General features: G+C 37.8%; 1 protein-coding gene across 1 annotated transcript in view; it reads left to right on the forward strand.

Annotated features, from left to right (window-relative positions):
* TrpRS (Tryptophanyl-tRNA synthetase) overlaps positions 1-23,161 on the forward strand; it is a 102,422-nt gene that overhangs the window by 53,337 nt on the left and 25,924 nt on the right. Inside the window, 1 exon segment of the mRNA XM_090368861.1 lies at positions 3,833-4,046. Coding sequence (XP_090224987.1) covers positions 3,833-4,046 — 214 coding nt within the window.

The following is a 23,161-nucleotide window of genomic DNA, read 5'->3' on the forward strand; positions in this document are numbered from 1 at the left end:
GAATTATCTTTGTGAGGAAATAGTTTCTTTAAAGACCCCTAAAATAATCTTTCCGACCCCATTAGCTTTATTAGGAACTAAAGACCCCTCAAACTTGCTAAAAGACCCCTGGGAGTCGTTACCTACCACTTTGGGAATCCTTGCTGTATATCATTGACAAGACTCCATGAGCTACTCATGCTGACCGTCTGCACTGCTCAGAAAACTTCATATCTGCCTACACAATTACCCCCAGGTCCTTTTCATTCTCTACCACTATCAGTGTAGTACCACACAGTTGATATGTTACTCTGGAGTTACTGCTTCCCATATGCAATACTTTACATTTGTCAATTTTAAACTTCAGTTGCCACCTCTCAGCCCATCTGCTCAGTGTTTCTAGATCCTGTTGCAGCAGCATACTGTCATTAGTGTCATTAACAACTCTGCCGACCTTCATACCGTCTGCAAACCTGGACATTAAGCCTGATATACCATCATCAATATCATTAATAAATACAGAAAACAACAATGGACCCAGCACTGAACCCTGGGGGATGATGTCCAAGTCAAAAGTAAATACCAGTAAATACTGTTTCAAGTGCCTAAAAAGGTGAAAGTTGCAGGGTGGGTGCCAGGTGAAAGAGTACAGTTTTTTTGGACTCAGTTTACAGCCCATCTTGGAAATGTCCTCCACAGCTTGTCTTGAGATCAGAATCTCAAAACAGATCTGAAGGTTTTGACATCAGTTATAATTTTATTTAGTTAAGTGAAGGTGCCTTTGTATAGGAAATCCTTTTTTCTACTATTGGTAACAGTCGATAAATCATTTAATTTGGAAATATAGGTAAAATCTGGATTTTTATCTTTTGAAATTTATTGTTTTGTTCTTTGTTTTTTTGTAGTATTTTTGTTCCCTATTTTACAGAGGATTAGTCTTACAACTGCAGGCCACTGCAGTTGTAAAATAATGAAGTTGATATTCAACTCGTTATTGTCACAAGATTGAGCTGTAAAATATTGAGCAGCAGGCCAGATTTTTAAGGTTCTGTAATTACCAGATGCATGGATTTTTCAAGCCCTGGATTAGACTGATGAGAAGAAACAACAGAAAGTTGCATGTAAACAAGCTGCCTCCATAGCCAGGTGGGCAGGAGCAGCAGTGCATAGCACACACTTCTTGATTAGACCAGGGTTCGAGCCTGTGACTACCAAATACGGAGGATGCGGAAAGGTCTGGTAATGACCACCGCATATCCTCGGAGCAATATGGCCTTAGTTGCTAAGGCTCCTAAAAACCAAATAAACAAAACAAACAAGCATGTAAACACTAGATTAAAAAAAAATTTTAAATTGTTCCTACATTTATGTGAGTTCTATCAATTCAGCTCAGTGCAAAGGGCTATTTTCTCTCACTATCCATTTCAGCTGCAAATATAATTTTGGGGGTTTTATAATGGTGTCTGGCTTGGATGAATGGTCATATAACACCTCCCACTATTCCCAACACGCTCCATTCAATGCCTCCTGTGGTCTTCCGTCAAAAGGATGTCAGAAGGATTTTGACGAATCTTGATGCTAAGAAAGCTCCAGGTCCCGATAGTATTTCTCCACTTGTTCTCAAAACCTGTGCTCCTGAACTTACTCCTATTTTTTGCCGCCTTTTTTCACTTTCTTATTCCAAAGGTGTTTTTCCTTCTGCTTGGAAATTTGCTCATATCCAGCCAGTTCCTAAAAAGGGTGACAAATCCCTCCCATCCAATTATCATCCCATTGCAATTCTTTCTGCTCTTTCTAAAGTAATGGAGAAATCAATTAACCACCAAATTTTAAACTACCTAGAAACGTTCTGTCTGATCAACGTTCGCCAGTATGCATTCCGTCAGTGTCGATCCACTGGTGATATTCTGGCTTATGTTACCCATTTATGGACTAATTCAATGGAAAGGTTCGGTGAAACACAAGTAGTTGCTCTTGACATCTCAAAGGCTTTCGATCGTGTTTGGCATAAAGGTCTTCTAAACAAGCTTCCATCTTATGGTTTGCCAACTGTTTTTAGTAATTGGTTATCCAGTTTTCTCTCTGATCGCTCACTGAGGGTGATGGTAGATGGCTCTCTGTCTTCTAACTTCTCCACTAATGGCGGTTTCCCCCAAGGTTCAGTTCTTTCCCCCACTCTTTTCCTCTTGTATATTAATGACCTTCTTCCATTGACTGGAAATCTTATCCATAGTTTTGCCGATGATAGCACATTGCATTCCACTTTCCATTTTGAGAAACCTTGTCCTGCTCAATCAGCTTCAACTTCTCGAAAATCTGCTACCAATTCCTTAAATGCCGATCTTCAGGTGATTCTCCAGTGGGGCAAAGACAACTTAGTTGATTTCAACCCTTCTAAAACTCAGTCTTGTCTTATATCTCGCAGAAAGGATTCTTCTGCTCCTATGCTTATCTTTAGTGACACTCCGATTTCTAGGCAAAATGATATATCTCTTTTGGGGATTACCCTGACTTCTAATCTCTTGGCACAAGCACATTACAAATATTGCTTCTTCTGCATCTAAAAAACTTCGTTTTCTCTTTCGCTCTCGGCGTTACTTTTCTTCCAAACAGCTGCTCACTCTGTATAAATCGCAAATCCGCCCTGCCATGGAATATTGTTCCCACATCTGGGGTGGTGCCCCAAAACCTCTCTCAGGCTTCTTGATTCCATTCAGAAGAGGGCAGTTAGGTTAATTAATGATTCATCTCTAACAGAGTCTCTCCACTCGCTTTCTCATAGACGTACTGTTTCATCTGCATGCCTCTTCTACAGATACTTCCATGGGCACTGTTCTTCTGAATTAGCTTCTATAATTCCCACTCTCTCTCTTTCAAAACAGTCCGAACACGTGCCGCCACCAGGCAACATCCATTTACTGTCTAACTTCAAACTCACCGAACCAACTTTTCATCTTCCTCGTTTATTCATTCAACTGCTGTTTTCTGGAACAACCTTCCTTCATACGTATTTCCTGAAAATTACAGTCTTCAGAAGTTTAAGTCCAATGTCAACAAATATCTTCTTTCGTCTTCTCAACCTCCAACCCAAGCACGGTACTAAGTACTATAGGTTCTAACACCTCTCGTGTTTGGGGTTTACATAAAAAAATATATATATATATATATTACCCAAGCTAGACACCATTATAAATAATTTAATTTCCCACTCTTTCTGTGCTCTGTGATTACCTACTTTCACACCTCTTGTGAAGGGATCTGAACAGATATTAATAATGATGTTGAAATGAAGAATATTTTTATTGCATATGTAATCTATATTTATAGTAAAATAAGACTCATAAATGAGTCTGTTATGCTTCTGAAGATTATTTTATGCAGCTCTCAAGCCTTTAATAATTTGTTTTTGTTGGATTTCAAGTCCTTGCAAATCATCTCTTGTGGCTAAGTTTACTGAACTTGATTACCCTTACTATATAACATAATATTTTGATAATAAAAAATATTCAAAAGCATTGGTGGAATGGGGTCTCAAATTTCTGGTATTCTTTTGATAAGTACTTAATAATTTGAAAATCAAATCAAAACAATTATTAGCAATTAGCCAACTTTAAGTTTTCTCGCTCATTAATATTAGTGTTACATTAAATGGATACAACAAAGCTAGTCTTTTGTTGTCACGTCTTATAAGCTTTGCTAAATCTTTAAACTACTTTCTTTATAACCTAATTGGCCACACTGGCTAATTTTCAAATTCTGACTTTTAGAAATTTATTCTCTAGATGTATTCTCTAGATGTCTTAATTTTAATGTTAATTAATATACTGATGTAAAGGTATGTTATTTTTAATAGCAAGTCTCCAGAATTTTATCAAAATATAGTACGTGTTCAAAAGAGTGTGACTTTTAACCAAGTTAAAGGCATTTTTGGATTTGGAGACAGTGATTGCATTGGAAAAATAAGTTTCCCAGCAGTACAGGCTGCACCTTCTTTTAGCTCATCATTTCCCCACATTTTTGGATCAAGGAAAGATATTCCATGTCTGATTCCTTGTGCTATTGATCAGGTATGTCATTTAATGAATTATTTTACCTAAACATTTAATATCAGATTTTCTAAATTTTTTTCTGTAAATTCTTTTTCAGTATGCCTTGTCAATTATTTCACCATTTAAAAAGATTTTCTAGTTTGTAACATTCTAATTTTGATCAGAGTTATTTTACATGCAAAAGTCAAGTGCTTTTTCCAGCTGTCAGATGTGTTTCACTGCAAAGGGATATAGTGAACACTGTCAAACTTTCACCAACAGCACAAAAAAAAAAAAAAAAAAAACTAGCTTTTAATTTTTGTTCTTTGCAGGGCCAGTGTAAAAAAATTGATTGTAAAAAAATGCTTTATATTGGAGCTGCTTCTCCATTTGTGTGTGTTATAGCTGTTTCATGGCAAATCAGTCCACAGTGCTCAGCAACAATGGAAAAGTGTTATGCAAATTTTTACCAGTGGCATAAGAGGATACCTAGCTTTTGACTTTTGTTCCTCTATGGGGAATATCCCTTTGTACCATTGTTTAAATATTTCCAAGTGGTATGTGACTTCCTAACTTCATTTGGAGCTGGTTTATGTATAAAAGTCAGACATGCTTGCTCTTGGGTGATATAACCAAGTTCTCACTGTGTCACATAACTTGGCAATGGTTTAATTGCCAAATCATGTGACAGTTTCTGCTTAAATATATGATCCCTTTTCCCCAGATCCTTTTCCACCTCCACTGATTTTAATGCAACTCCACGAAGTGTATAATTTATTTATGGGTTACCATTCCCCAAGTGTAAGACCTTGCATTTAGCAGCATTAAAATAGCTGCCATTTCTCTGACGATCTTTGAAGTCAGTCTATTCAAGTCATCCTGAAGGAGTGCTGCTTGGCACTGATCATGAACGACTCTGCCAATCTTTACATCATCTGCAAATTTTGACATCATACCTTCTATCCCTTCCTCGATGTCATTTATGAAATTGAGAAACAACGGTGGTCCAAGAACTGATCCTTGAGGAACCCCACACCTGGTGTTACACCAATCTGAAGAATATTCATTAATCACAATCTTCTGCCTTCTTCCCTGCAGCTACCCAGTAATCCCAACCTGTTCAAGCTTATACAGTAACCTGTTATGAGGAACTGAGTCAAATGCTTTACCAAAATCCAAATAAACTATGTCAAAATTGTTCCCTAAATCCAGCTCATCAGTAACTGTGTCAGAATAGCCTAATAGTTTTAGTTAAACATGATTTTTCCCCTTAACAAAGCCATGTTTTCTGTTTGTTCAGAATGCCATATCTATCTAATAATGTCCATAATAAGTTCTTGTAATAATTATCAGAAAGTCTGTTGAAATGAAATTAGATGAATTGCATAAAAAGGTGTAAGCAGCTGGTTTGCTGATAGGGTTAAAACCCTATCAGTAAAACTCTTGCTGATAGGATTCAAAAAGCAAATGTGATGGAGATATGCACTGCCAGGATATTGATATCTTATTTATACTACAGTACACATAATACAAGTCATACTATTGAATGGATACCACAGAACATTAAGATGTAAGCACTGGTCCAAATGATATTTCAGATGCCATATCTGAGGTTTGATATTTCTGAGTAAACCATCATGGCTGTTCAAATGAAAATGTATAAACATTAAACAAAGGGAAAACTGACATTCCCCATGTATGCACACACTATATGTTAATGTAGGTTTCATCAGAACATGGAAAGCAGAGTATATGAAGCCTATAGTTAACTGTATTGTATATGTGCAAGGGGAACATATTGACGGATTTGTTTTCAGCATGCTGTAGTGCAATTACTAACTCCAGGTGATATGTTTTGTTGCTTGCAAATTTTTTATGGCCATTAGTCACCACAGATCATCACTGAGGAGTGGCATAGATATGGTTTTTCAAACTTTTTTTAGCCACAAACTAGCCGGGTGGGTAAAGTGCTTGCCTGGCAACCCAAAGGTCGCGGGTTCGATTCCCGCCTCGGGCTTGGATCAAAGTACTGCAAAAACCTTGGGAGGTGCATTATGGCCACAGAAGCCTATGCGCCAACAACTACCGAAAAAAAAAAAAAAAAAAAGAAAAGCCACAAACGTTTTTGCCGATTAAGTCTTTGAGGCTGTCACAGACATTCTCTCCGGTAAGCCAATCTGTGCTTGCTACCTGGGAGTCTAAAACACTGATGAAATTGATATTTGGGTGACTCTCAAGTCAAGGGGCCTAATTTTGGCAAAGTCTGGTCAGTCTGTAACAGCCAAATCCTCTGCTTGCACCTTCATGATGATGGGACTGTTAGTAACTCTGGGTATAACACCTATGTGCAAGGCCTGAAATATGGAACCCAGCATACTGGAGGTGACCACCCAGGTGCAAACCAATGTAAGCAGGGGTCAAGATGCGGTGCCCACACCACATGGAGGATGCCACCCCGCTGTGTTACTAGGCAGTAGTAGGTGGTAGATGACTTTCATCAACTGGTGCGATACCATGACTCTGCTTATTGGAGGCTTGAAGGGGTGGAACCCCATGTTTAGTCTCCAGTGCATAGTTCCGGCAATCCTCCCAACTCTTCCATCATGCAGTATGATTGATGTCTTTTGAGTTTATGATGGACATCATGGCGAGATCCAGTCTTCCTTACATTTCGAGAGTAACGCTCTAAAATGACGTTCGCAGGTCGGCCGTTGATAGTCCACCGGACCGGACTAAACCTATTGGTGGTAACCCTTTAGGAGGCTTTTGGATGTGGGGGGGGGGGAATTGTCAAGGCCATGTTATGTCAAGGAGTTGGGTATATTCTTACCATGTCTATACCATATCCAAAAATTTCATCACTTTATACAGCATGTCCTCGCCACCTTTTCTTACTTCTGAATACATCATGAATTGTCAGAATAATAGAACAAACTTATCTGCAAAAAGATCTAAACCACCCAAACACATCCTCGTTCATATCACAAATATATGTGGTCTCAGTTCTAATCTCAGTGATGTGCATTTTCACTTACAGTCTACCAAACCCCGTGTACTTTTTTTGACAGAATACTGGTTATCGGTTGATTCAACCACTGCTCATTTCAGTTGTCCGAATTATTCGCTGTATGATTCCTTTTGCTATAAAAATGGTATTATGCATACGTCCATTCTGATATTCCCTGTCAGAGACAGTAATTTGGAATCTCCTCTTTGATCTTCTTTGGCTTAAAATATTTTGACCACATTCTCTCAATTTCATCAGTTGCCTCTCGTTCTCCCAACTCCACTAATCACTTGGAACTCTTTTGCTTCCTCTGTTTGAAACTTGACTTTTTCCAGACCAACTTTCCTAACAGTGAGATAATTTTCCTTGGTGATTTTAATGTTCACAATTCCAGCTCGCTTCTATTTTCTAGTCACACAGATCCAGCTGGTTGAGATGCTGAGGCTTTGCAATTACAGTAGAGCTTCAAAAATCCAACGTTAGTAATCCGAACAAGCCAGCATTTATTTTTATTATTTTTATGCTGATGCCATAAAATAATTACAGCAAGCCTTGAGGTTGTCGCAGACATTCTCTCAGATATGCCAGACAAGCTGTACTTACTACCTGGGAGTAGTGTTGCCAACTCTTAATAATATTTCCCACTAGCCGCATACTCAAAATCCGCTATTTTTAGCACTTGACCCGCCAAATTTTTAAAATTTTCATTTGTTTGTTCTTTGTAGTGAATAAAAACAAACAAACAAATAGTATATATAAATAGTTATTTATTTTTCTGTTTTTAGTATAAAATCAATATCTAAAAATCTAAATTAATTTCGAAATTCAATACCTCCTCATCATATGCTTCTTGTGTACCTATTTTGCAAAGCACTTCTTCAGGTAAAAAAAAAATTTTTACAATACTTTTCAACTCTTTTGAGCCCGTATTGTACTGATAAGATTGCATTAACCATGCGAACACTCATTCTGTTGCGTGTTTTGTTTTTTACTAGATTTAAGTTGCTGAATATTCTTTCCACATCTGCATTGGATAATGGCAAAATTAAAATACCCAATGCAAATTCGCTAATTTCTTTAAATGGATTTTTACCGCTTGCATCTCGATATTTCGAAACTTCTGACCAAAACTTCATTGTATTGTTGATGTTTTCCCATTTAACGAGAGTAATGTTTATATACTGTTGCTCAATTTTTTCAATTTCTACTTCAGACAATTTTAAATTTTGTAATAAATTTATCAGTGGTTTTTGTTGCTTTAATATATTGTTAACTGAGATTAATGATATTTTTTCTAATTCTTTTATGTTGTCCGGAAGAAGAGTTGTTTTAATTGTTGATACAAATCAATCAAGAAATTACGGCATCTCTCTCTTATTGCCATTTCATCTGTTGTTGTGATAAGTTTATTCATTATTAATTCATTTATTTTTCTTTCAACTTGGTAACCTAAATATGGCTTAGGGTCTAAATAATTATTAATGTCCTCTTCTATCCTTTCAATATGTGTATTTGGTAAAAACATTTTATTGGCAATCATCGACAATAGCATGTTTAAATCATGTAGTAATAATGTAGGATCGGCAGTATTTGATTCAAAAGATTTGTTTACTCTTTGTACTTCAGATAAGATAGGTTTTAAAAATAAAAGATATGCTAAATTACTTTCATCTTTGAACATTGAATAAAGAAGTTCTGCAGTATAACATTTGTCAGTCAAACGAGTTATTTCAAAATGGGCTTTTAATTCAATATACTGTTCTAAAATTCTTGTTATATGGATAACCACCTTGTTTGACACGAATGAACTATCTTTTTCGGATCTGCACCATCGTTTATGGCACTGTATAAATATTTGAATTGATTTTGTCGGCTGGTGGATTTACTAAACCAATTATAGGTTTCAGCGATCGTGAATTCTAGACTTCTAGGGAATGTTTCGCGGGTTGCATGAGATACTGCTAATTGCAAAGAACGACATACGCATTTAATTAATATCAAGTTCGGTACATCGGACTTCAAATGTGTATAAACGCTGTTATTAACTCCAATCATAACGCTAGCATTATCTGTCCCAATGCCCACAAGATTATTTAAAGGAAGTTTAAAATTTTCCAGCATTATTTTAATTGAATTTGAAATATTTTCAGCGTTACACTGATCTAATTCTACAAGAGCTAAGAATGTAGAAACTCTTTTATCGAATTGCTCATGATAATACACAATTGCAATACCTAATAGTTTTGTTACACTAATATCGTTTGATTCATCTAGTGACAAACTATAGTTTGAAAAGCCACTGAGCACTGACTTCAATAAATCTTTCTGAAAGTGGGGGTGTAGGATATATTTTATAATGCCGCTGCATTTTGTTCGATGAATTTTTAAAGTTTTGGCTGTTTGATCTTGGAATGCATTCTTACATAATTCACCAAGGTGGTCTATTGCCAGTATTGATGAGTGAGCACAAACAAACAAACTTAACTTTGCTTCAGCTTCCACTGTTTGTAAATTCTTGGTGGGAAAATTTAATTTAGATTGGTTGCCTGATCTATTATGTGAAAGTGGTTCTGCTGACTTAATATGTTTGAAAGTTTTTAAATGACTTTTAATGTCCGAAATTTTAGCAGTAAAATCAGATTTGCAATATTTACATCTTGCTCGAGTTGAATGTCCTGGAATCTCTACTAACCAGTCTTTGAATTGTGGAAAAGCTAACCATTCTTTCCAAAAATTTTGGGTATATTTCGTTTTGTTTTTGTCCGCCATCCCTAGAAAAAAAAGTTATCTATATTTTAATAGTAACCAGATAAAAATTATTATTATTACTATTTTAAAGTCATATTAGATATACAAAATTCTGTAAAAATATGATAAAAACAGTAAAGAATTATATATTCTTTATAATATTCTTAAATATCTTACTTTAATTTTTTAACAACATATTATTTAAATTAATATAACGAATTAATTAATTAAATTAATATATAATATAAAAAATATATAACAAATATATTTTTAAATAGTATTAAAACTCACCTGTGAATAGTTATTAGAAGCGTTGAATTTAGTTATTAGCACAGAATACAGTCAGTCTTCGTATAACACGTGTTTACACTACACGAATTCGATCATACACGATTTATAAATAGGGGAATGATATCTTCTATAACATGAACCGAATTCGCTTATGCACGATTCGCCTTTGTGTTTACAAGAAATGGCAGTCGAACGCAAAATCACCCCAACTGAACGCAACACGATAGAAATGAAGAAGATTCTGAAAATGTATTTATGTGTTTTATATCAGTGAAGGGGAAACACATTTCACCATAATAACGTAAAAACCAACACAATTCCAGCTATCGGTATAATCGCAAATGCAATTAGATCGAGTTTACTACCAGTTTATAACAGATTCCACTAGCAGAAATGCAACTGGAAATTGTTTTTATTGTTTTATGGTAGTAACCCCTAGAAATGTGCTTTAGTAAAATGTGAGGTGTTAATAGTGTATCTCTGCCTTTATCGTGTTGTTTATTCAGTTGCTACACACGCGCAGCTTTGTTTATTTGAATCAAGCGTGCCTCCTCGTTTTGTAATTGTGCTTTATTCCCTTACATTTCGAGGGTAAAATACTTAAAAGGTGTGAAAAGGAAGCATCCTGTGAAGACACTGCAGATTCAGAGAGAAAAAGAAAAGCAATATCGATAAACAGAGGCGGACTGGGTCAAAAATTCTTACCCGGGAAAATTTATAGTGGCCTCACACTATGGTTTATGGCCAAAATCACACAGGCCTCCGGCCCACCGGGGTTTCCACGGTAAGGCTTATCGCCTCTATCGATAGAGAAAAAAATATGAAATCGTGAAACACTTTGAGCGAAATGAAAGACCATGTGATATTGCACGTGCTACAGACCTAAATGAGGCAATGCCGAGAATTACAAAGAATGCGGAGAAAATAAAAACAACTTTGATAGCAGGAACAACTAAAAGTGTAATTAAAATCCATTAGATTAAGACAAAGAATTGGAAGAGGTGGAACGGCTGTCATCTGTTTGGATAGAAAATCAAACAAAAAACAAGTTTGCTTACGATAGAAGCAAAAGCATTAGCAATATTTTATTACGACCTTTACGTAATAAAAAAATACGTAATAATCGTAATAAAATACTTATGTATTTTATTACGATTATTTATTGTGTTTGGTAATGTTTTGGTTACAAATGTGTCTTCAATCTTGGGTGGTCGGCACCTAACCCAATTTTTCCCATAGGGCCTGTTGTTTATATTGCACGATTTTGCATTGCACGAGGGTTTCTAGGAATATAACTATCGTGCTATACGAGGACTGACTATACTAAGATATTATTACACTGTGGTTATTAGAAATAATTATTACTTATTACTCTTATTACTTATTGCTCTGTGGTTATTAGAAACGTTGAAAGAGATGTCGGTAATTCGGATCGCATTTCTTGGAAGCCAAACAAATACGACGAAGAAAAATTATCCAATGCCATTCCTTCACGGTTTCAAAAAAAGGCGTCATTAGAATTTTTTCCACATTTTTAGATTTGATTCAACAATTTAATGCTATGACACAATGATCAGGTCGTTTGACCGCGAGCATAACTACGTAAAATTGTTGGGGTTCTCCTCAGGGAAATCCAGAATAATATAAAACCGATTCTTCACTTTATAAAAAAAAAACTATGAAATATGTTATCCCTACTATTTCAATTATGAATTATTTTTATTGTTAATTAAATAATTAATTGAACAATTAATTTAATATTTCTTAAATGAATATTTCTTAATTTAAATGTTATATTGCCAAAATACATAAAATGCTAAACATTTATACTCTTCCCGCTAAAAAAAAAAATCCGCTATCCGCTATTTCATATTTTTATCCGCTAAACCTGAAGCAATTCCGCTAAATCTAGTGGGAAAACCGCTAAAATGGCAACACTGCCTGGGAGTTTAAAACACTGATGGAACTGATATTAGGGTGACACTCAAGTCAAGTGGACCTAATTTCAGCTAAGTCCGGATGGTCTGTGACAGCCAAATCCTCTGCTTGCACCTTCACAATGTGGGACTGTTAGTAATCCTGGGTATAACCCCCATGCACAAGTGCATTGTGCGTTACCACCCAGGTGTGAACCAACGTAATCAGGGGTCGAGGTGTGCCACCCACACCACATGGAGGAATGCCACCTCTCTGTGTTACCAGGCAATACCTAGGTGGAAGATGACTCTCATCAACAGATGCAATACCACCATTTTGCTTATTGGAGGCTTGAAGTGGTGGAACCCATGTTTAGTCTCCAGAGCTAAGTTCTGGTCAACCTTTCCCATCTCTTCCATCATGCAGTATGACTGATAACTTTTGAGGTTATGATGGACATCATGGCGAGATCCAATCTTCCTTACATTTCGAGGGTACAGCTCTAAAACAGTGTTCACAGACCAGCCACTAGTTAGTACACCAGACCAAACCTATTGGTAACTCTCTAGGAGGCTTCCGGATCAGCTAGCGCATAATCTTGCTATTTCTACTCTGCCATATAGTGACTGGAGGGAGTTCGAGTAGTGTGTATGCAGGAAGGGGGGGGCACTGTCGAGGCCACGTTATTTCAAGGCTCTGGATATATTCTTGCCTGTGTACACCATATCCAAAAATTTCATTATTTCATAGAGCATGTCCCCCCCACCTCTACTTTTTCTTACTATTGAATACATCATGAATTGTCAAACTAATAAAGTAAGCTTATTTGCGAAAAGATCCGAACCTCCCAAACACTTCCTAGTTCATTTCACAAATATACCTAATCTCAGTTCTAATCTCAATGATGTCTATTTCCACTTGCAGACTGCCAAACCCCATGTACTTTTTCTGACAGAATCTCAGTTATCAGTTGATTCAACTACTGCTCACCTCAGTTGCCCAAATTATTTGCTGTATGATTCTTTTCGCCTCAAAGTTGGTATTTGTGTATATGTCTGTTCTGATATTCCCTGTCAGAGACTTGATAATTTGGAATCTCCTCTTTTCGATCTTCTCTGGCTTAAAATCTCTCTACCTCATTGTGTCAAATTCATCTGTTGTCTCTACCATTCTCCCAAACCTACTAATCACCTGGAGCTCTTTGACTTCCTCTGTTTGCAACTTGACTTTCTCTAGTCCAACTTTCCTAACAGTGAGGTAATTTTCCTTGATGATTTTAATATTCACAACTCCAGCTGACTTCCGTTTTCTAGTCACACCGACCCAGCTGGTCAAGATGCTGAGGGTTTTGCAATTACTAATGACCTCGCACAGATTGTTCATTTGCCTACAAGAATACTGGACAATCCTAACCATACAGCCAACATGCTTGATCTTTTTCTCACAAACAACCCTTCTAAGTACACTTTCGAAGTGAGTGGTCTTTTAGGCACCTCAGATCACAACTTGGTTGATTGTCACTTCTCCAATGGAGCCTTTATCTCATGGCTATTCCCAACCTCGTGTTGTTTGGCATTACAAGGATGCAAAATAGGATGACCCGCAAGATTTATTTTCCTTGTCAGATTACTGTTTCAAAACTTCTGATGTCAACGTTTGCTCAGATCGTGTCAGTGAAATTATTCTTGTAGGAATGGAATCCTTTATTCCACATTCCACTTTAAAATCTTGTCCTTTATCTAAACCTTGGTTTTCTAATAAATGTGCTAAGGCTGTTCAAGAGAAGAATATTGCATATCGTAATTGGCTTGTTTCCAATTCTTCAGTTTCATTTTCTGCCTACACCAAAGCTCGCAACAATTGTAAAGCAGTTATTAATCAGTCCAAACTAGATTTTGAACATGCCAAGAGTAGAAAACTTGCTTCTTGCCCTAATTGTAGCCGATCATTCTGGTCTTTTGCCAAAGCTATTGGCCGCAACTTTTGCCCACCTCTGTCAAAACCAGATGGTTCTGTTGTCACTACAGCCAAGGATAAAGCTGACCTGCTAGCATCCCATTTTTCTTCCAAGTCATGTATTAATGATCTTGGTAAAACACTTCCCACCATTCCCAACATGCTCCATTCAATACCTCCTGTGGTCTTCCATCAAAACGATGTCAGAAGGATTTTGATGAAACTTGATACTGCTTAAGCTCCAGGTCCTGATGGTATTTCTCCACTTGTTCTCAAAACTTGTGCTCCACCTTTTTTCACTTTCTTATTCCAAAGGTGTTTTTCTTCTGCTTGGAAATTTGCTCATATCCAGCCAGTTCCTAAAAAGGGTGACAAATCTCTCCCATCCAATTATCATCCTATTGCAATTACTTCTACTATTTCTAAAGCAATGGAGAAATCAATTAGCCACCAAGTCTTAAACTACCTAGAAACCTTCCATTTGATCAATGATCGCCAGTATGGATTCCATTAGTGTCGATCCACTGGTGATATTCAGGCTTATGTTACCCATTTATGGACTAATTCAATGGAAAGGTTTGGTGAAACACAAGTAGTTGCTCTTGACATCTCAAAGGCTTTTGATCGTGTTTAGCATAAAGGTCTTTTAAACAACTTCCATCTTATGGTTTGCCAACTGTTTTTAGTAATTGGGTATCCAGTTTTCTCTCTCTGATCGCTCACTGAGGGTGATGGTAGATAGCTCTCTGTCTTTTAACTTCTCCACTAATGCTGGTGTCCCCCAAGGTTCAGTTCTTTCCCCCACTCTTTTCTTCTTGTATATTAATGACCTTCTTCCATTGACCGGAAATCCTATCCATAGTTTTTCCTATGATAGCACATTGCATTCCACTTCTAAAATTCAGTCATGTCTTATATCTCGCAAAAAGGATTCTTCAGCTCCTATGCTTAACTTTGGTGACACTCCAATTTCTAGGCAAGATGATATATCTCTTTTGGGGATTACCCTGACTTCTAATCTTTCTTGGCACAAGCACATTACAAATATTGCTTCTTCTGCAGCTAAAAAACTTGGTTTTCTCTTTTGCTCTCAGCGTTACTTTTCTTCCAAACAGCTGCTCACTCTGTATAAATCGCAAATCCGCCCTGCCATGGAATATTGTTCCCACATCTGGGGCAGTGCCCCCAAAACTTCTCTGAGGCTTCTAGATTCCATTGGGAAGGGGCAGTTAGGTTAATTAATGATTCATCTCTAACAGAGTCTCTCCACTTGCTGTCTCATAGACGTACTGTTTCTGCTGCATGCCTCTTCTACAGATACTTCCATGGTCACTGTTCTTCTGAATTGGCTTCTATAATTCCTGCTCTCTCTCTTTCAAAACAGTCCATACACGTACCGCCACCAGCCAACATCCATTTACTGTCCAACTTCAAACTCACAGTACCAACTTTTCATTTTCCTCATTTATTTATTCAAACTGCTGTTTTCTGGAACAACCTTCCTTCATACGTATTTCCTGAAAATTGCAGTCTACAGAAGTTCAAATCTAATGTCAATAAATATCTTATTTCATCTTCTCAGCCTCCAACCCAAGCACGGTACTAAGTACTGTAGGTTCTAATACCTCGTGTTTGCGGTTTTCATAAAAAAAAAAAAAAAAAAAAAAAGCACTAGTTATTGTGTTTACGTTTGCGAGTTGAATTTTGGTTCTATTAAACGGCAATTCTAATAAGCGAAAATTTGAGAAATATTATGCACAGGCTATAAAAATGAAGATGTAAAGCACAAATGTGCACTCTCTTATTACCTTACTAATTGACAAAATTAAATGATACGTGGAAATTGGAAGAATATTATCCACAGGTTAGCAAAATAAAAAAGTTACGCTTACATACGTAGAAGAATTAATATACATATGATACTAACTAGACCTCGTAGGTAGCACAGTTGGTAGGATTTCCATCCTCCCCACAACTGATGGAAAAGACCTCAGTTCACATTCCATCAATGACGTCAGGAATTTTTATGTGCCTTTTTCACAACATGGCTGAGTTAGTTGGTCTCAGGCAAGGGCAGCATGGTTTTTTTTTTCTCCCGTAAAACTCTGGTTTTTCGTCCAGCAAACAGAAAATTGACCTCAGTACATATGCAATTTACAGACAGTATACTTGGAGCAATATGGCCTTAGTCACTGATGGTCCTAAAACCCTACGACATTCAGTACTAACTAAACATAACACTTTGTAATCTGATATGGTTTATCAATGATTTTATTCTGAATGTCAAGAAGTATTGTGAACGAGAAGGCAAAATGTGCAAGGCCTTGCTTATCCTTGACAACGTACCATCTCATCCTTCAGTGGAAACATCAAACAAAATAGACAACAGATTCGAGGTTGTTTTTTCCATCAATCGTTATGTCACTCCAACCGATGGACCAGGGAGTCATCGAAAAGTTGAAGAGAATCTACAAAAAACAAGTCTTGTGTCATTTACTTTTAGCAGAAAGCAATGAAGAAAGCATTGTAGCTTTTTCAAAAAAGCTCGGTCCCAAGGACGGATGCTACATGTAAGCTGATGCATGGGAATCACTCACCGTGCAGAATTTAAAAAATGCTTATTAAAAACTGTGGCATATTGCAGTAGAAACTGTAGGAGATGAGCAGAATCGAAGAGAAGGAGATGAAGGACAAATACTAAATGAGATGATCAACTTGTTTCAGTTAATCCCTCGGTTTGAAGATTGATGAAGGTGATGCAAGGGCATGGATGGAAAGTGATATTGATGCTAAGGGTTTCCTGTTTTAAATGAAAATGAAATTGTGAATGATGAAGAAACTGGAGCTTCTGAAAATGATACGAAGGTGATGATGAAGAAAATTACATCAACACTGGCCCTACTCTTCCTGAGGCATTAGCCGTGCCAGAGACTGCGATAGCTTGGTACAAGCAATAGACTGAATACTGTCCAACTCAATTACTCTTTCTGAAAAGAGTGAGAGAGCAAAGAAACAAAGTTTGATAATGGTGCATCAAAAAATAAGTAATTATTTTCATTAAACCTATACATATGTGTTATTGTGGCTGAAAGTTCCATTTGTTTTTAGCATTAGCATTACTAGAGCCATACAATGCAAGAAAGCAAGCTTATGCAGTATCAGCCAAAAAAAATTTAAGCTATCAACTTCCACAACAAAACACGGAAGTCTGTCCCACCAATCAACTAACTGCTGGCTAAAAGCAAATTTCCGCACATCTATTCTACAACTATCTTTCTTCTATTTGAATGTGTCCCCTCGTTATTAATCTGAGCAAGAGGAAGAATCCCATCAGTATTCACCTTGCTCAACCCATTCAAGGCCTTATACACCTCAATCAGGTCACCTCGCAGGTGCCTACTCTCCAGACGCTGCAGTTTGCAGAACTTAAGCCTTTCTCAGTAAGAGCACTCCTTTGTTCCTCACACCAATCTTGTTGCCTTTCTTTGTACTCGTTCTAGCAACTCTACATCCTTCCTAAAATGAGGCCTCCAGATCTGTACACAGTACTCTAGGTGTGGCCTGACCATTGCCGTGTATAACAGGATAATCACATCCCTGTCCCTGCTACCAAAATTCCTATATATCATTGACAAGACTCCATGACCTGCCCTGGCAGTCCATCTACAATGCACAGCGAATTTCATATTTAACTGCACAATTACCCCCAAGTCTTTTTTTTTTTTTTTTTCACTTTCCATTTCCCTGAGTGTAGTACCACGCAATTGGTAGGTTTCTCTTCAGTTATTGCTACCTATATGCAGTACTTTGCATTTATCAATGCTAAACTTCAGTTGCCACTTCTCAGCCCATTTGCCCAACTAATCTGAATCCAATTGGAGTAGCATACTGTCTTTACTGTCGTTAACAACCCTGCCAACCTTTGTATCATCTGCAAACTTGGACATTAAACCTGATATACCTTCATCAATATCATTGATAAATATACAAAACAATATATATTGTCAGGGAAATGGGGAACATGCTTTGTAAAAGGATAGGTGGAACAGGACCAGGGTATGTCTGCCAGGGGCAAAGATTGATGACGTTGTACAGCGCATATCATCTTTTAAGGGCACAAAAGGTGGTATAGTTGTACACGTTGGCACTAATGATATTAAGAGTAGGAGACAGGAAGCATTTCTTAACAAGTACAGGTCACTGTTGAAAAAAAGCCGGGAATTAGGGTTGAATTTGAAAGTGTCTGCAATTCTGCCCAGACACGATAGAAGGGAGTATATGATGAGAGCCTTGTCGATCAATTCGGCCCTGGTTAAGATTGTGCAAGGCTCAAGGGATAGAATTTTTTTCAGCCTGGTCTGTACTTGTTAACAGGAGAGACTGCTTCTACAGGGATGGGATACACTTAAATAGAAAGGGTGCAAGAATATTTCCTGATGCTATCGAGGCAATGTTAGGTGGGTCGGAAAACTGCTAGCTTTGGGGGATTCAAGGACTAATAGTTTAACAGTAGCCGCAGGCAGAGGTGAAGGTGATTCTTGCACAACTTCTATTAGAATAAGTAGCGACCTGGAGCGAGGGGTGTTGGGGGTTTCAGGGACGGATAGCAGTCATCGTGAAATAGATGGGTATATGGGATGTGTTAGGGTAACTAGGAATAGGAGCATGTATGCTTTCATGTATTCCAATGCTAGAAGTATAGTAAATAAATTTGATGAATTTGAAGTGTTGGTCAAGACACCAAAGGCGGATATTGTTGGAATAGCAGAGACGTGGTGTCACACAGATATAAGGAATGCAGAACTGGAATTTGGGGAGTACAATGTGTACAGAAAGGATAGACAGGATAGAAAGGGAGGAGGTGTTATGCTGTTAATTAAGAAAAACATAAAATCAAAAGAAGTGCACCCAGTTGATATAGATGAACAGTGCACTGTTGAGTCAGTTTGGTGTGACATAAGCACTGTGAAAGCAAAAATAAAAGTAGGAGTGTGTTATAGTCCTAATGACTCGAATGAGTACAATGAACAATTGTACAGAGAAATAGAGTGGGCTAGTAAATCGGAATGTGTTATAATGGGGGATTTTAACTTTCCAGATATTGACTGGAACTTGTGGGTTGGTCACTCACACACTAGTCAGACTTTTGTGGATTTATTGGATGATTGTTTTCTGCAGCAGCATGTTCGAGAGGCAACCAGAGAGAGTAATACCCTTGATCTGGTTATCAGCAGTGATCATTTGTGTATTAAGAATTTGCAGATAAAGGAACCACTAGGTGGCAGTGATCACAGTGTACTGATGTGGGATTTACTTAAAGATTTAATTACCATCAGGGGTAAAGAAAGGATTCTTGCTTCCGTAAAGGTGAGTACAGTGGTCTCAGAAAGTTTTTAAATTCTGTACAGTGGGATCAACTGAAGATTTTACCAACAGTAAATTCTAAGTGGGAAGCATTCAAGGAATAAATCATGGATGCTACTAAAAGTTTCATACCTATTAAGAAATATTGTTCAAGGTTTAGGTCTAAATGGTTATCAAATGAACTAATGAGACTCGTAACAGAGAAGAAAAATGCATGGGATGCATATAAATTTTCAAGCGACTCAGAAGTCTATGGTAGATATAAGCTAGTCTGTAATCAGGTCACAAAGGAGGTTAGGCAGGCGGAGGCAGATTACGAGAAATCCTTGGCAAAAGATGCTAAGAAAAACAACAAATCATTAAGGATGCTTAATGATTTTGTAATAACTGAGAGCAAAGTGGAGGAGAAATTGTTGAAGTTAATTTAACATAAGAAAGGCACCTGGGGTGGATGGAACTATCCATTTATATTAAAAGAGGCGGCAAAGCAACTAAGCAAACCCTTGGCCATAATTATGAGAGCATCTTTGGACTCGGGGGAGGTTCCCACAGACTGGAGATGTGCAAATGTATCCCCAATTCACAAAGGGGGATCGAAGAGTGACACGAGTAATTACAGACCAGTTAGTTTAACTTCTGTTCCGCGTAAAATAAGGAGTCATTGGTTAAAGGTGCATTGCAGGATCATCTAGACAAGACTGCAGCAATAATTGAGACACAGCATGGGTTTGTTAAGGGAAAAAGATAAAGGAACCACTTGTCTGACAAATTTGATAGGATATTATGATGTGGTTACAAAGGAACTCGATGCAAAAAATAATTTTAAATCATATATTTGGATTTCAGGAAAGCTTTCGACACTGTTGCGCATGGAAGACTATTGTACAAATCGGAGCAGAATGGTATTAAGGATAAGTTGCTACAAGGGATAAAAGGATGGTTAAGTGGGAGAAGACAGAGGGTGGTAATCAGTGGGTGCTGCTCTTCATGGACTAATGTTATTAGTGGAGTCCCACAGGGTTCGGTGTTGGGTCCACTGTTGTTTTGTATATTTATCAATGATATTGATGAAGGTATATCAGGCTTAATGTCGAAGTTTGCAGATGATACAAAGGTTGGCAGGGTTGTTAATGACAGCAGTGCAGTGTGCTACTGCAACAGGATCTAGATAATTTTGGCATATGGGCTAAGAAGTGGTAACTGAAGTTTAACCTTGACAAATGCAAAGTACTGCATGTGGGTAGAAGTAACCCCAGAGAAACATACCAACTGTGTGGTACTACACTTAAGGTGGTAGAAAATGAAAAAGATCTGGGAGTAATTGTGCAGTCAGATATGAAGTTTTCTGAGCAATGCAGACAGGCTGCCAGGGCAGGTTATGGGGTTTTGTCAATGATATATAGGAATTTTGCTAGCAGGGAAAAGGTGGTGATTGTCCCTCTGTAAGGCAATGGTCAGGCCATGCCTTGAGTATTGCGTACAGGTCTGGAGGTCTCATTTTAGGAAGGATGGATTTGCTTGAGCGTGTACAGAGAAGGGCAACAAGATTGGTGAGGGGTATGAAGGGATCCTCTTACCAAGAGAGACTTAAGTTCTGCAAATTGCAGTGGCTGGAGACTAGGCACCTGCGATCTGATTGAGGGGTATAAGGCCTTGAATGGGTTGAGCAAGCTGAATTCTGATGGGATCCTTCCACTTGTTCAGATTACGAACCTAAGGGGACATAAATTGAAATTAAGAAGGACAGATGTAGAATAGATGTGCGGAAATTTGCCTTTATCCTGCGGGTGGTTAATTGCTGGAACAAACTTTCATCTGTCATTGTAGAAGTTGATAGGTTGAATAAATTTAAGGAGGAACTGGACAGACATTTGGAGGGAATGGTGTGATTTTTTTTTTTTTTTTGGCTGATGCTGCATAAGCTCATACACTTGCTTTCTTGCATCACATGCCACTCCTACTACTACTACAACAATGGGCCCACACTGAACCCTGGGAAACTCCACTAATAACATTTGTCCACGAAGAGCAGGGTCCACTGATAACCACTCTCGGTCGTCTCCTACTCAAACATCCTTTTTTCCGTTGTAGCAACTTTCCCTTAATCCATACCTCTCCAATTTGTACAGCAGTCTTCCATGTGCAACAGTATCAAAAGCTTTCCTGAAATCCAAGTATATGGTATCAAAATTATTTTTGGCATTCAGTTCCTTTGTGACCACATCATAGTATCCAATCAAATAGGCCGCTATAGCCTAGTGGTCAGACATGCGGGTGCCTAAGTACACGTGCCTTGAGTGACCGGGGGTTCAAGCCCGTGACTACTGAATACGGTGCTGTTTCTTGTATTCAATCTATCATGTGAACTCCTCTGACTGTTTGGTTGTCCCGGAGTATAAACAGAAAATTTATTTATTTAAATTGGTCAGACAAGACCTTCCTTTAAGAAACCCATGGTGTGTCTTTAAAAAAAAATTCCTGTTTATACTCCAGCACAACAACCAAGTCAGTAGAGTTTACAATAAATCGTTAGTACAAATATTTATCGTATTTAGTAGTCACGAGCTTGAACCCCTGTCCACTCAAGGAACGCATGCTATGCACTCTCGCTCCTAACCACTCAGCTACGTCAGGCCACATATTACTGCAGTCTTGTCTAGATGATCCTGCAATGCTTCTTTAACCAATGATTGCATTGTTTTCCCCGTTAAACTATCAGGTCTATAGTTACTTGTGTCACCTTTTGAACCTCCTTTGTGAATTGGTGATACATTTGCATACCTCCAGTCCCTGAGTCCAAGGAAGTTTTCATAATTATGGCTAAGGATTTACTTACTTTCTTTGCTGCCTCCTTTAATATAACTGGATAAATCCCGTCCACCCGGGTGCTTTTTTAATGTTTAACTTCAACAATTTCCCCTTCGCTTTGCTCTTAGTTATTACACTTAGCTCCCTGTTAGTGTTTGATAAAGTTCTGGCACTCCCCTCATTGAATAAATCCTCATGTGTGAATGTAGATGCAAAATACTCATTCAGTTCATTAGCTACCTGATCATGATCATCAGTAGTCAACTCATCTTTGTTAAGTGGTCCAATCTGATTCATCCTTTTCCTTCTAGAGTGGTGCTTCTGTGGGCAGGAGCAGCAGTGTGTAGCACATACTTCTTGAATAGACTGGGGTTCGAGCCCGTGAGCCACCAAATAAGGAGGATGTGGAAAGGTCAGGGAATGACCACTACGCATATTCCTGGAGCAATATGGCCTTAGTTGCTAATTCTCCTAAAAACCAAATAACAACAACTTTCTAAAGTTTACATAAGTAAAGAACTCTTTGCTGTTTCTCCTCCACTTTCCTCTCAGTTATTACAAAATGATCTAACTCACTGCCAGAGTTTAATTTAACTCTGGCATTCCCCTCCCCTGAATAACTCCTCATGTGTGAATGTAGGTGCAAAATACTCATTTAGTTTGTTAGCCACCTGAGCACGATCATCAACAGTTGAACCATCAATATCCAGTGGACAAATCTGATTCATCCATTTCCTTCTAGAGTTTACATAGGTAAAGAACCCTTTGCTGTTTTTCTTTGCCTGCCTAATCTCCTTTGTGACTTGGTTACAGACCAGCTTATATCTATCATAGGCTTTCATGTCGCCCATTAAATTATATGTATCTCATGCATTTTTCTTTCTCTGCCATATGTCTCATTAGTTCATCTGACATCCATTTAGGCCTAAACTTTGATAAATATTTCTTAGTTGGTATGTAAAGCCTAGTAGCTTCCAAGATAAATTCTTTGAATGCCTCCCATTTTGAATTTGCTGTTTGTAACGTCATCAGTTGGTCCCACCGTATAGAATTTAAATACTGT

The sequence above is a fragment of the Mastigoproctus giganteus genome, chromosome 2 (genome assembly GCF_048544385.1).
Source record: "Mastigoproctus giganteus isolate SK-2022 chromosome 2, ASM4854438v1, whole genome shotgun sequence".
In the NCBI taxonomy this organism is placed as follows: domain Eukaryota; kingdom Metazoa; phylum Arthropoda; class Arachnida; order Uropygi; family Thelyphonidae; genus Mastigoproctus; species Mastigoproctus giganteus.